This window comes from Xiphophorus maculatus, chromosome 7, assembly GCF_002775205.1.
Source record: "Xiphophorus maculatus strain JP 163 A chromosome 7, X_maculatus-5.0-male, whole genome shotgun sequence".
Taxonomy (NCBI): domain Eukaryota; kingdom Metazoa; phylum Chordata; class Actinopteri; order Cyprinodontiformes; family Poeciliidae; genus Xiphophorus; species Xiphophorus maculatus.
The window spans coordinates 17,095,210-17,109,470 of record NC_036449.1 but is presented as its reverse complement, the minus strand read 5'-3'; the positions used below and the strand labels follow the sequence as shown (position 1 = coordinate 17,109,470).

At 37.5% G+C, this 14,261-nt stretch overlaps 1 protein-coding gene across 29 annotated transcripts in view; it reads left to right on the top strand.

The window, feature by feature from the left end:
- dock9 (dedicator of cytokinesis 9) overlaps positions 1-14,261 on the top strand; it is a 77,626-nt gene that overhangs the window by 24,292 nt on the left and 39,073 nt on the right. For 6 of the 29 annotated variants that reach the window (XM_023336289.1, XM_023336310.1, XM_023336312.1 and 3 more), the window contains exon 2: positions 11,036-11,152. In XM_023336289.1, the coding sequence (XP_023192057.1) occupies positions 11,036-11,152 (117 nt within the window). Of the gene's footprint in view, positions 1-90; positions 554-6,319; positions 6,586-11,035; positions 11,153-14,261 lie in introns of those variants that run through there. The other 23 variants (XM_023336298.1, XM_023336296.1, XM_023336293.1 and 20 more) reach the window with 8 other exon arrangements.

Here is a 14,261-nt window from a genome sequence, read left to right as displayed (position 1 = left end):
ACACTGCGGCGAAGCTCAGCATTAGTTGGAGCAGCAGCAGAGCTCTCGCAGCATCCTTCATCCCCCCTCATCCCTCACTCTCTGCTCTGCTTTGCTCACTCGCTCTTTCTCATCTGCTGACTGAGGTATTCCTGTGCACACACTGGTGCAGCTCACAATTACAGCCTTATGGGACTCTCCTCTTGTTTGAGTGCATAAATTTACCCTCTTTGGATTCCGCTGCCTGGAAACTGTCTTTGCATCCGCCTGTAAAACCCCCCCAAAAAACTCTGGATTCGTGGGGTTCCGAGCGGAATCATGGACCAGAGTGCAGCAGGGGAAGATAAGAGAAACTGGGTCATGAGCGGGCTCCCCTGAATGATGCCCGCTTGCATGTGGAGGAATGGGGTGCACCACCAGCGCCGTTGTTTTTGACGGGCTGCGAACTGTCTTGGAGAGGAATTGCAGCGGCTACATCTGCAAGGAAGCTGCCGAGCCTGCCGGGCCATCTGAGGCTGAGAGGGCGCTGAGTCGGAGAGAGTCTCGTGTCATACCAACACCTAGAATACTTAAGGTCTGCCTTCATTAAATATGGTAGCAGTCAGTGTAATCGTTTTATGTGCATGTTTTTAATTCTTAGTTTCAGTGTAAAAATACGGAATCTAAAAGCTAATTCTAAATATCATTATTTCAACTAACGATGTTTAAAAATGATGATTAAGACTGGAAAAGGATTTTCATTTTGCACAAAAATCTTCTGTTGTGTAAGAGGGTTTATAAAATATATTTAGATTCATATTAACTAAATACAGCAGGTTTTTCTTATTGAAAATTATATATTTAACTTTAAGAAAGACAACATTTTTGAAACTCTTTTGCTTTTGAGTGGCCAAAATGCTGAATGAGAGTGCACAGCGAAATGATTCAGAAGTATAAAACGTGTACCTTCACTAGGTACATTTTTTTTTTCCTATTTCTATACAGAGAGAGAACCGGAAGTGCTTATAAGATTACATATTTCCAAGCACTTACACTATCACCTTTCACATTTGGCAGAGTAATGGCTGCATTATTTGCAGTCTTGTTTCCATGTGAGTAAGCATTCAGTAGAGTGAAGTGTATAAAAAGTAGGGCAGTAGGAGGGTTGAGCGTTGCCTCCTGTTAAGTGTTGCATGGGTTAAAGCCTCTTGAGAGCTGGGATGCAAGTGAGGAGGTTAAAGAGAGGGACAGTAAGCTCTGTGTGTGCTGGAAATCAATCACTGCTCTTCATCTGGGAACCGGCAGGGTTGGCAGAGATTCTGCTGCTCCGTACCAGCTTGTCTTTCCCCTCTTGTTTGTGTTGACTTAACTGTGTGCGATTGCGTGTGAGTTTGATGCCTTGTTCTTGTTGTGGGCTCGTCAGATTGAATGTAAAGTGCTGAGTGACAGTGGCCTGGCTGATTGCAGGGAATTAGGTCAAGGGCACGATTGCTTCCCTTGGCTCAGGGATGGTCTTATCATCCAGACAGCAGGAGTTAATCCTCCATCAGTATTTACAGTCTTTTGTATCGATTGAATGTGTGCAGAGAATGTGCTTGGTGTGACACGTTTCACCACAGAGTAGCTTTAATAAAAAGATGTAGAAAATTTGCATTGACAAAGATTTATGAAAAACTGATTTTGTTTAATCGTATATTATGTTATGGAAAATATTCAAATCCTAAATGTCATTTTAACCCTATCTTCTTCCTTTTATTTCCTGTTTTTTTGTGATTGGTGTTTAGAATGAGAATCCATGAGTTTGACTATTAAACCTGATGTAGGTAACTTTTATGTTTATATATATATATATATATATATTTGTTAAAACTGTCATGTTGTGAGAGTTTTAATAGACAGATAATCTGTGAAAAAAATCAAGCTTGTCTGTCTCCTGGCCAGAAGCAACCCAAAAATTCCCCAAAACTAGATTTAGACCTCCTGAATTAATCACTCAATTTAAGACTCTATCAAAAGCTTGAAGTGGTGATGATATAAACTAAATGAGCTTGACAGCACTTGTAAAAGGGTTCAAATTAAGAAAATAGAGATTTCAGTGGTGCCAGGGACTAGGCGTTTACTGTGCAACCAGAGTGTCGCCGATTCAAACGCCTGACCGAGTGCATACTGTCGTCATGTTCTTTGCAAGACACTTAACCCAACATTGCCATAAATATGTTGGTGTGATTGTGCTGGTTGGGAGGGACAGAATGGCAGTCTTCCAGTGTGAGTGAAGACTAAATGCATAATGTATGAAATTGTAAAGCATCAACTAGGGTATTTGAAGCGCCATTTATGTATTATATATTAAAGTTTTTAATCTTTCCAATGCAGCAAATAACCATATGTACTATATCTGAAACTCTTCAGACCTCAGTTATTGTTTTCTTTTTAAAGTTTACAACAGGCTTGTTTGAAAGCATTTCCAAAAGAAAGTCTCTTCTATTAAGAATATGCACCATGATTAAATTTAGCAGCTGTTACTTTTTGTTTTTACTTCATATTAGAAGTTTTCAAACTTCTATTCTAATAAAATCACAGTTTTAGCTTTGCCGAAAAGTCACAATTGACAAAAAGGTAAAGTAAAACACTGTACTAAGACTTTATCTCTATAGGTCCAATCAAAATCGATCGGATTAGAGCCAGCTGTGTGAAACATTTTGAAGCAGAACTGCAAGATAAAAGGTGTGTTTCTCCAGAAAGAGAGTGAACTCATTATTGTTGGCATTTCTCTGCCTGAATATTATTGAGTTTACTCCTAGTTGCATATTAGTCACACTGCACAATGCTAAAGCTGTACAGTTCTACACCACTTTCAGTTCACACTGTTGATATTTATGTAGTAGTTGTAGCCCATTTATAATCTGCTGCTAACATAGTTTCAATCTGGGAAATAAAATTAAGAGGTCATTTTTATGATCAACTATTTATATTTTTATGTGATTGTAGAATATAGCTATCCAATTACAAAAATAAGAAGAAACTATAATTTCAAGAAGGACAAATGCAGAGTACATTCTTTTTCTTCTCTTTGTGTGCATCAGATTTGAAACTTTTATTCTTTATTTTTACTCCAGTAGCTGTACAGGATTTGTTATCCACTAACCCTTGTTATGAAAGGATATAAACCATAATGTGTGTCTTTTTAATTCCTTCTGATTAAAGCAGGTTATTATTTTTGGGAATTCAAGCCATTGTGACAATAGAGGACAGGCTTAGGTCAAACTCTGGCTCTTTACATCTAGGAGGAAATATGGTGAGATCAGCTATGCAGATGTTAATAGCGCTTCTTTAAAATGATTTAAAGGGAGCACCACCTCTCATCTGGACAAATGCAGTTTTCAATGTAAGGTGCCAAATGAGAACAATTTTATATGCTTTTTGATAAGATCCCAGACTAAACTTGCATGACATCAAGCAGAAAACATTCACAGATTATAGATAAGATAGCATTTTTGCCCTCCACTAGAGTTTCCTGTTTACATTACGTTACAGTAGGAGTTCATATCTCTTTGTTGACATGTTGCCTCCAAAGTTGGTTTACTCGTTGGTATCTCTGAATGTTGGGCATTTTACAGATAATCAACGCTACACACACAAAACATACTTGTGAGAATACTTGGAAAGTGTTTCACAAGATCAGTGTCTGGGTAGAGATCTACTTCAAAGAAATCACCTTTTCCCAAATGTTAGGATAAAGTATCTTTGATGATTAATATGCAAATAGTGTTCAACACAGTAGCTTATGTGGTATTTGTATGTCTTTGTTGCTCATTTTCAGGCTTAGCGCTCCAGCTAATTTTTTAAAAAACATTTAGGAAAGTGTAGCAGCTGTGGTCAAATTCATTTCTCATAATATCACATTTGGCCTTCATAATTGATTGGTATTTGTAATACCTCATCAGAAAGTTAAAAAAAAATAATAATAATCTCAAGCAAAACTATGAAAATGAAATATGCATTTACTAAGATAAACTCTCTCCGTGAAGTCGGATACTTGAAACTGAAAGTGAAACTAGTGGCTAACAATCATCTGGAAAAATTAGAGAACTCATGGAGCACTGAAATGTAATTTTCTAAAGTCAGTCAATACTTAAATATACAAAATAGAGACAAGTGGTGTCATGGCAAGAGTAATATAGCAAATCTTGACACAGATGAACACTTTTGATCCTAATATAGAATGGGAATGCTTTAAAGGGACAGAGATTCTTGATGTTCTATAAACTTCTCTCCATTTTCCTCATGTTTTGACCTCTTTCAGCATTTACAATGCCTCACCACTTATGGTGAGAAAGAAAACTGTGTAATAGTTCTTGCACTCAGTTTTCAAAAGACTCAAATGACCAGAATAATTGTTTAAATATCGCTAATAGTATTGTCTGAGTTATGTTTTAGTTCTTTTTTGGATTTTGATAATGACATCAATTTCATTGTTGGACTTGTGATTTATTTAAGAAGTGTGAGCTGCAATGTAAGTGTAGTATTATGTAGCAACGGGTTGGTGTGAGATTCTTATGGTATAATAACCTCAAGTAAAAATTAGGGATATACTGATAATTCAGTCGGCTGATTTATCAGATATGTCACAGTGTCAGTTATATATATATAAAAAAAAAATCTGTATTGACCGAAATCGGAATTGGCATGTCTGGCTTTTTCAAAGATCAGTGCTTGGCCAGAAAACTGGAGTAGGTGCATATAAATGTGAAACAATTACTAGCTATTGTCCTATTCAGCTTAATACAGTCTGGAAAGTGGACTTGTAAACAAGCTGCATGATGCTGAGTCTTGGAATTGCATACTGTGGGGTGGGTTGTTTTGTTACATTCCAGGTTCCACCCTATTTTACTTTGGCTCTAAGGTCTTGTTATGCAACCCAGAAGGCCAGCTATACTCCCATTCCACAGTTTCATCTATGCGGATAGCATCTAGCAAATTACACAAATTATAGCATTTGGCATTTTGTTTATTTCTCTCTTTCCAATTAATTTTACACATCATAGAACCAGAAGGAGGTAAAGAGTAGAAATAAAAAAAAACTGATTCTACAGAAGATGAGTTGCTTGGTAATGTATAAATACTGTGAATACTATGAATATCTAATTTGGTACATCTATTACATAATCATTCAGTTTTTGCAAATGATGTGGCCTGATGAATTTAATGACTTTGCATCTCCTCCCAGTTTTTGTCGTAAAATAAACCAGTTATGATGAATCCTAAACCAAGAAATATTCCACATTGCAGGGAAACAAAAAACAATGGATTAGACACTCCAAAGTGTATGTCAAGTTTTATACAGCTAAACTGATGTCAATATCGCTGTTAGTTTAACAATTGGTATGAATGAGAAGAGGTGAAACAGAAAGCCTGTTTGATTATTAGGTTATGTTTATATGTGTTTCCTTGAGTTCCTTTTCCTGAGACAAGATAGCAGAGCATGTTACCATCAGAGAAAAATGTATGTGTATACATAATATAAAAAGACATAACATTATTTTTTCATGGTAACATTAAATCAGACTATACAGTTCCTGTTTTATTTCATGTACAATTATCCTAATTGTCTCTATTTGTTCATTTTAATGTGAAAGATAATTAATTACTTCGTAAGGGTATTTGCAGTCATGGGAGTCCAACCTTTTAATCGTCAATGGCTGTTCGGGGCTCTGTGGGAACATGTGACAGTGGGAAGGTGGAACAGCTGCCCTCCCCCGCGCCTTGAGCTGAAACACGGGCGTGAAAAGATAACATCCTCCCCTGCAGTGGCCTACTGGAGGAATCAAGAAGTCAGGCCCATTCCTTGCTTGGCTAGACGGGGGCTGCTTTGTGTTGGAATGCCCCTCGAGCAGTTGCATCAACAAGAAGTAGGACCTGAAGGTGGAACCGGCCTCAGACCTGTGATCTGCTTTTATTGGGATGCCGAAGAAGCAGGCCAAGGGTAAAGCCTTTACTTTAATGCAAGGGGCCTCTGTTTTTGGTGTTCAAGGAGTTTTATGGACAAAGTCTCATTAGTTGATTCGTTTGAGGTTTAGGGATGAAATTAAAAACCCTGCCTTTGATTAATAGTAGCGATCTCAATCTCCTTAAGTTTGTTAAGTCTTACAAGGCATGGGAGCCCCCTGTGATACTTGAGGAATTTCTTTTGTTGTTTTTTTTTCTCTGTCACAGTACAGGTGGACTGTTCGGGGTCAGATATCATCTTTGTGTGTATATATATATATGTGGGTGAGAGGGTGTTTAACTCCCTCCGGCTGCACAGTGGTGAGTGTAGGAGGGGCCATCTCCTCAGCCTGGGTGTGAGTCAACTGCCTCCAGTCAGAGTTGTCTCAGCTGAGCTGGAGCTTGAGTCTGAGAAGAACTACAAACTTTTTTCTTTTATCCATACAAGAAGTGATTTTGTTTGCTTACTGATATGCTCACAAAGAGCCTATTTTTGGGATCTAAGTCAGGAATATTTCGTTGGAGCTGTTGACAATGCAGGGAAAAGCTGGTAAAGCTCCAAAGAAGGAACTGGTCATTGAGAGCCCACAGCAATACAAGAATCCAGCTGAGGCTGAGGTGGACTCAGTGCCGCAGGTGGTGGTAAGTACTCATTCTAGATTTAGCATGATATATATGAGTATTTGCTTTATTTTATTACATTTGTTCTCTTCTACTTGAACGTCTCTCAGCACACAGTGCTGCTGAAGTTAACCACAGTTATAAAGCACCTAAAGCAGGTGTCATGTGAGCATCTCACTATTTTTTATCCGTTTCATTGCCCACAATGCTGCCAGCTTGCATTTAAAAACTGCAATGCTAGCAACAGCTTTCAAGAAAGTTGAACTTTCACCAGCACTTTACTACCTGCACAGAAAGAAACTCAGAGTTTTGTTTTTATAGACCGTTTTGGCTTGTAAAATACTTCATGCGGCTCAAAAGTCCGTGATGATGACGGTGATAATTTTCCTCTCTGTGACGAAGGTGTCCAGTGCTTGGGGCTCTGTAGAGTCACTCGAACAGGCCTTGGCTGAATGTATCAGTTAGTAGAGGGGCACTACACAGCACCATTGTTTCAGGCTGTGTAACTGATGGGAGGAATAGGAGCCTCAGATAAACAGCTGCTGGATGTATAGAGGGATTAGAAGTGATTGCTTCAAATATTTCTCTTTTCTTTTCCTATTTCCTAAAACTTCTTGGCTTTCCCTACTGAAGTGAACAATTTTTGAAATTATAAACATAAAACTTATCGAACAAACCACCAGCTATGGCTGCTGGTTTAGGCTTGTAACCCTGCTGGAAGATGGAGAAAACAACACCGAGATTTGTTCAGGATGATGTGAAGTGTTTGCATTTCTTCGAGTATGCTTGCAGGTTTTATTTTTTTCTCATCTTCTTCCAAATATTTAATGTCCCCTTCTAGACAACTTATGAAGTGCATAAGTTAAAGTTATCATGTCTGCAAAATGTCCGACTTGACTTCTGGATCCCTGCAGCTCCTCCAGAGTTACCCTGGGCCTCATGGCTGGTTTTCTGATTAATGCCCTTTTTCAAGTCTCTAAATGGAGGATGGTGGGCAGCTGTGTCTTTCTTGTGTTGTTCTTTTATTTTCTGAAGGTGGACTGAACAGTGAGTGATGATAGGTTTAAGTTTGGATATTGTTTTATAATTCAATCCTGTTGCCCAATGTTATCCTTGATCTGCCTGCTGTGTTCTTTGGTCTTCATCATGCTGTGCATTCACCAGTGTTCTCTAATAAACCTCTGACACTTTCACAGAAGAGCTGGGTTGATACTGAGTTTAAAAACTGAGATTAAAACCATGTGCTACTTTCCTTTCAGTTCAAAATAATGCACCATGTTCCATTGGTCTATTGTAAAATCCCTATGAAACACACTTAATTTAGTAGTTGCGACATTAAAGTTTAGTTTGTCTGCAAGAGTGCAGTGCACTTCAATGTGTGGAAACACCCTCAATATTTCTATTATTTTGCCTTCTGAAGTACTTTGTTTAAATAAGGGAAATCAAGAAGTTTGAAACTCGTCTACTCACTGTGGTCGGGTCTTTGGTGAAAGAGAATGACCAAGCAAGTGAAAATGCATGTCCATTGTCTTACTCAGCGCTGAGTTTACTGAATGTTTGACCACTTGGAACCCCTGACAAAGCAATGTCAGATGAACTCTGTTCTGATGAACACAGAGTGAGAAAAAAATGCCAACAACAGAGCAGCTTTAAAAATTAATGATTAGAAAAGCTAAATGCAAATATTGTGATGGGGTCGGGTCAGTTACATTTTGAGACATTTGGTGCTTGGTTTTGAGTCGTACAAACTAATTTTCAGTACCTCATTACTCTCACAGTTTGCTTTGGTGTCAGGGTGTTGAATGTGTGTCCTTGTTGATACTCCCGATCCTTTTTCTATATTAGATAAAACTTCCAGGGTCCCTTCCATTTGATCCCTGATTTAGTCTTCTTAGTCTCGTGTCCAGATTATTGCTTTATTTTGATGCAAAACTGGGTGTGCCAAATGTACCTTAAACAACTTGTCTGATTGTGTCAGATCTAGGAGGATTTTGAGGTGAGACACAGATTAGGACACATCTTGTCTTTCGGATATCATGAATTCCTTCCAGGCTTACCTGTATTACATGCAACAATCTTAGTGTTGATGCATAATTGCATCTGAAAGGCATACTTAACACAAGATGTTATGACTTAAAAATACTGGGAAACTCAATTATACCACGAATAGAGAACTGCCTTATATGCAAGACCTTATGGCATTGTTTTGGGTTTGTTTTCTTCTGGTAGCAAGTCAAGCCTGTTCTGTCAACTCTTTCACCGTTTTAAGCTTGTCAATATCCAAGACTCTTTCTCTGAGGTCATGCAAGATGTTATCAACTCCAGATGTGGAGGCGATGAGTGATCCTTGCTGTCACTCTGCCCTGAAGTCTGCTTAAGTGTCACTGTTCATGTTTCACTTTGCTGCCTCCCTGAGCTCTTAGGTTTTATCCTTCCGTCCAATCTGTTGCCAGTGTTGACAACTTACTCTACAAGTAATGGCCTTCTGTATCTTTACAGTTTACAGACGTCTGAAGCAGTATTTTAAAACTTCATACCTGCATTCAAAATGAATGGTGTATTCAAAACTGTTGGCTAAAAGTGGATACGTTTTTCTGATTGAGTTTGGTCACAGAAAGTCAAAGGTATTTGATCTGATTTGTGGAGGATGACTTGTTGAATGTAATTGTTTCCATGAGAGAACTGTTGCTCCCACAAAGAGGTTAAGCTCATCAAACCAGCTCCTACTGGTCGAATAATTGTCCTTTTCTCTGAACATTTGGAGTCCTTACTGACTTATCACTATTTATCTGGAAAATAAACCACATACATACCCAACGCGACAGCACAGTTGGTTTAGTTTCTGTGGAGTTTTAGTCTCTGTATGTTCTCTTAGTCCACAGTTTTTTTTTTGCTATGATTCCTTGTAGAGATGGGGACACCAGTATGAGACTTTTTGCGATTTAAGTCATACTTAAATCGCAAAAACCCCAGGCTTAATTCACATTTCTATCCAAAGAAATGATTTGCTTTAAAGGCTGTCTAAAGGACACAAGACTGGACTGTGATTTGTGATCTGAAGACTTAAGATGTAACTCAGATTTATCCTCTCAAGACTTGAATTACTCTTTCATTCCAAAGACTTGGGACTCAGACTTGTCTCACATTCAGTTAAAAGATTTGATTTGACTGTTAATGGTGCTCTTAAACCTTACATTTTTACTCAAACAGGTGCTCTGAAGATTTCAGACCTATCTCAGTGTCCTGCAAAAGGGTGTGTTTGATTTATTATTGTTTATGGAATGTGAGCTCTTAGTGGTTTATAATGGTCTGTATCAGCTGTTGCTCAATAGCAATTACTACACAGATGACTCTGAAAAAGAATTATGTGTTAAATGATGGTTCATTTCTGGAAAAAAATAAACTTAGCTGGCTTCTAACATTCAATTATGTTGCTATTAAACTAGCATAATTCCAATTGGATTTCTGACTCTTCAAAATAAAAGCACAACTTCTGACACTCATTCAGACCTTCCACACGTTCCTTTGTTTTATAATTTACAGTGTAATAAAGCTTAAATCATATTTACTGCGTAGATATGACAACATATATTATAAGTGGAGATTAACTACATGGTTTCCTAGTAATATTTCAAGTCCAGCTGCTATTCAGTGTGATATATTGTAAAGAAGGGAATGTTGGAACACTGTGATAAACAGATGTTATTTACATTATTGCAAAGACATTTACATCTTTAATTTAAAATAATTTTTAGCGCAAAGCATTTAGAAGTTTAACAAAAACAAGTGGAAACCATTTTCTACATTTTTTTCCAATACAAATTTTGTTTGTTTATATTTCTAATAGAGTAAATATTACACTTTATTGTTCAAATTAATTCCTAAGAATTCATCAGAGTACCTTTGTGTGATGAGTTAATGCCCTGAAAAGAGGGGACATGTTAAATATACAATATAATTAATATTTGTTATCTATAAAGTTGTTTAGAAAAAGTAGGCCATGAGTTTAATTTGGACAGAAGGAATTGTGAGAACTTCTCTGCTTTAGTGGTAGTTCTATGTATTTAGTTAGAATGCAAATGCAGTTTTTTTGTATTATAATGCCTAATAAGGAAGGTCAAACATTTCTAAGTTCTCTTTTCACTATGTGTATTTTGTATCTTTCCAGTCTCTGTTATTAACTTTCCCACATATTTTGTGAGGCCTTTTGGATGCCTTGGATACAACGTATCTTTATATTAAGCAGCAAACGAGCTGAAAAGAGTTTTGACTCTTGAAGAGTTTATTGTGTCACAGACATACATATTTGGCCGTAAACAGGAATGTGTGGTCACACCTCAAAAATTTCTCAATCTGTATTTTTTGTTTAATCATTGTTGATGCCAGTCAGAGGTCTGTAATGTAGGTCCTTGATCTTTGTCATCTTGTTAATAAATCTGTTTAAAAATATTCCATTAATTGTGTTTTCCAGGTAAAACCAAAGGTGATTGAGCCGCTCGATTATGAAAATGTGCTGGTGCAAAGAAAGACGCAAATCCTCAGCGATGTTCTCCGTGACATGCTGCAGTTCCCCCTGGAGGACTTTGAGGTGGGTTTAACGCTGTTTGATAATCATGTCTGTACTGACTCTGGGCGTAAAGATAAATCCAGTAGACAAAATGTTTTTGGCTTTGGCTTTTCAACTGCATCTGGAATTTTTATAAGTACAGAAAAAAAATATAATGAATACCAAGTTTACATCAAATGCATTTTTTTTATTGCTGTAATTCATTCTAGGTTTCACAGGTCAATACGTTGCACATTTTGAGACAGAACTGATATGAGTTTCTCCAGTTGCCCAGAAAATATGTAAAATAAACCTTTTGAGACAGAAGCTGATTGTTTTTCTTCATGGTTTGTAAAACCTGTTGGGCTACTCCATTATGGAGGAAAAAAGTATCATTTATGAAGAACAGTCACTTGCCCACTCAACAATTTAACCACTAAGACTTCATTTTGACCCAAAGTAATCTGATCAATCTCTAGAAATCATTACATGCTGTCAAGTCTCACTAAAAAGTTGTGAAAGTTGTGAACAGTTGGTCTGTTGGGCAGCAGTGAAACAGATGCTAACATTAGCAGCTACTGGTTAGCCGGTCACAATATTGTCAGATTCAGGGCCTCTGCCTTAAATCAATTACCTTTATGACCAGACCCATAATATTAGCTTAAGCTTTCTTCACTAGATAGTCATATGTTGACAGCATCAAGATAAAACTTTGTCAGACAGCTCTCACTTTGATGACAAATATCACTAAATATAGTGTGATATTGTTACAACCCTAAACTGACTAATACATCTGACTCTTGTTAGTGTGAAACAAAATTTAAACTGTAATAGTGATGACAATTTAATGCAGCCCATGTGTGTAATTCAGGGAGCCTTTGTTTATGTTGAAGTTATGCAGCACTATGAAGAACTTGTTACGATAATAATCTAATTATAATGATGAGTCTAAAAAGGGTGTATTCTTCTGGTCTTGCCTCACCCTATCTCTATGAGATTTTGCACCTGCACTCCCCCGCTGATTAGCTGTTGTCAGAGCTGCCCCTAGCCTGCAGCTCATGGGAGATCAAACTTTTGCTCCCACATAATGAATTGCTTTGCTGCTGCACAGAAAAGCATCATCATTTAATAATTTCACTTGTTGTTCTCGTTTGTTTTAATCAGTGTTTTTGGTTTTGTTTTGTTTGTTCAGCACTTCGGCCAGTGCCTGCTGTTTATAAAGTGCTTTATAAATAAAGCTGGCTTGGCATGGTGAATGCCCATTATGATGTTTTTCTAGAAATATGTTTCCAAACCATAAAAAATATTTTTACTTAACTTGATTCTTTTGTTGTGCTTGTTAACATTTACAGTGCTTTTCCTGACCCGGGTGGGGCTATGTTGTGAATACTGGGTGGACTTTTCCTTTTGTTTATATCTCTCTGTGCTCTAGCGTGTTAAGGGCAAAGGGCCATCTGTTTAATTAGCTCATTCTGTCCATTATGTTGTGTGAGAGTCAACATTATCTCGATCTGCACCATGCCGGACTCACAACCTCTCACTGTTTCCACGCTGCTGCAGATGGAAAATACTAGATGGAAATCTGTCCCAGTACTTGTACCTCAGGAAATAGATGTCCTTCCTCAAGAGCAACAATGAGATGTACAGTGTGTCCTCAAGTCTGAGTCCAACTCCTCTGAACCCCTACTGCACAGTAAAGGTTTTATAGAGTCAGTCTTTTCCTGGTTAACTATACAATTTCCTTCAGAGACATAAGTCATTATGTTACTCCTCATGAAGACTTTCACATTTAACAAAATGTACCTCGGGTTAAGGAGCAGGAAGTGATAATTACTGACAGTATATCTTACCAAATGATATAAGAAAGGAATTAATATTTGTTTCTTTCTTGGACTTTTACAATTTTCAAATACAGTTTCCCAGATGATTTAGAATCACCTGCCACTGTAAATCAAGGATTACTTACTTTGGCCCAAGTAGTTAATGCAGATTATCACTTTTTATTGTTCTATAATACGATTTAGTTTTAATGTTAATTTAATAGTAAAAGGAGTACAAAAATTCAGCAAGTATGACAGAATCTTTATGTTCCATAGTATTTTGACCACATTGAAAGAGTCTGGACACCACTGGTCCAGATCAGTACAGAAGCAACATTTGGAGATAAAAAGTTACTCTGTATAAGATATTGTTCATTTAAACTGACTTTCAGAATCACTGTGATTATTATGCTTTTTGTCTTAGTGTTTAAGAGTTTGAGTGCTGAGTGACAATATAGCTTTGAGTTTGTTTGCCCACCCTGCTCTTGGGAAGATAAAATGCCAGTGTTACAACCGATGCATTGTCAGAGAATGACAGGTGATTCTGACGGAGGAAAGAAAAACACACTGAGGCACGGTGACTGAACTTAACATCTGTTTCTGCTGGCCCACCCTCTTGTTCAGACAGGACTGTAATCAGTTGGCGTTTCAGCATGGAGATTTAACAGCTGAAATTACGTATGTAGAAAACCACTAAGTTCATGATGTAAGCATTGTATGAAGCTGCAAAACTACCTGAAAGAGCTCCTTTGTTTTGTTCTAATCCTGTTTTAGTCTTGGGAAACACATTTTCCAAACTGGTTCATCAAGCATCATTTTCTGTTTTTTGTAAAACAAGACTTATATCACCTCAGTAGACTCTGATGGCCTTCTGTTGTGCCCTGGTTGAGTATCAATCACTTTGTTTACATTCTTGACCCTGTCTTTTCCCACCTTAGTCAACATGCAGCACTCAAATATAATCCAGTCACTGATTCTTTTGATTTTCCTGATCAGGCTGAAAATCTGCTGATTCTGTACATCTCTAACAAACACCTTATTTGCATTTAACTCAACTCGCTCCTTTGCTTGTGTTATGTCTATGCTCACAATAACAAATAGCTTAGCTAAAGTCTGGAATGTGAGGTCAATAATATTCCAACTCAAATGTCTAAGGATTCCTTTTGACCCAAGCAATTATTCTGGGGTTACTCAAGCACAGAAAAATGGCGACTTGAAGCCAGTTTAAATGCTTCCTGTTACCCTTTTACCTATATGCTTGTTTATTTCTGCTTCCTGCATTGTAAAGATTATAATCTTTGCAGGAAACTTTGCTACAAGCAGGAAGGGGG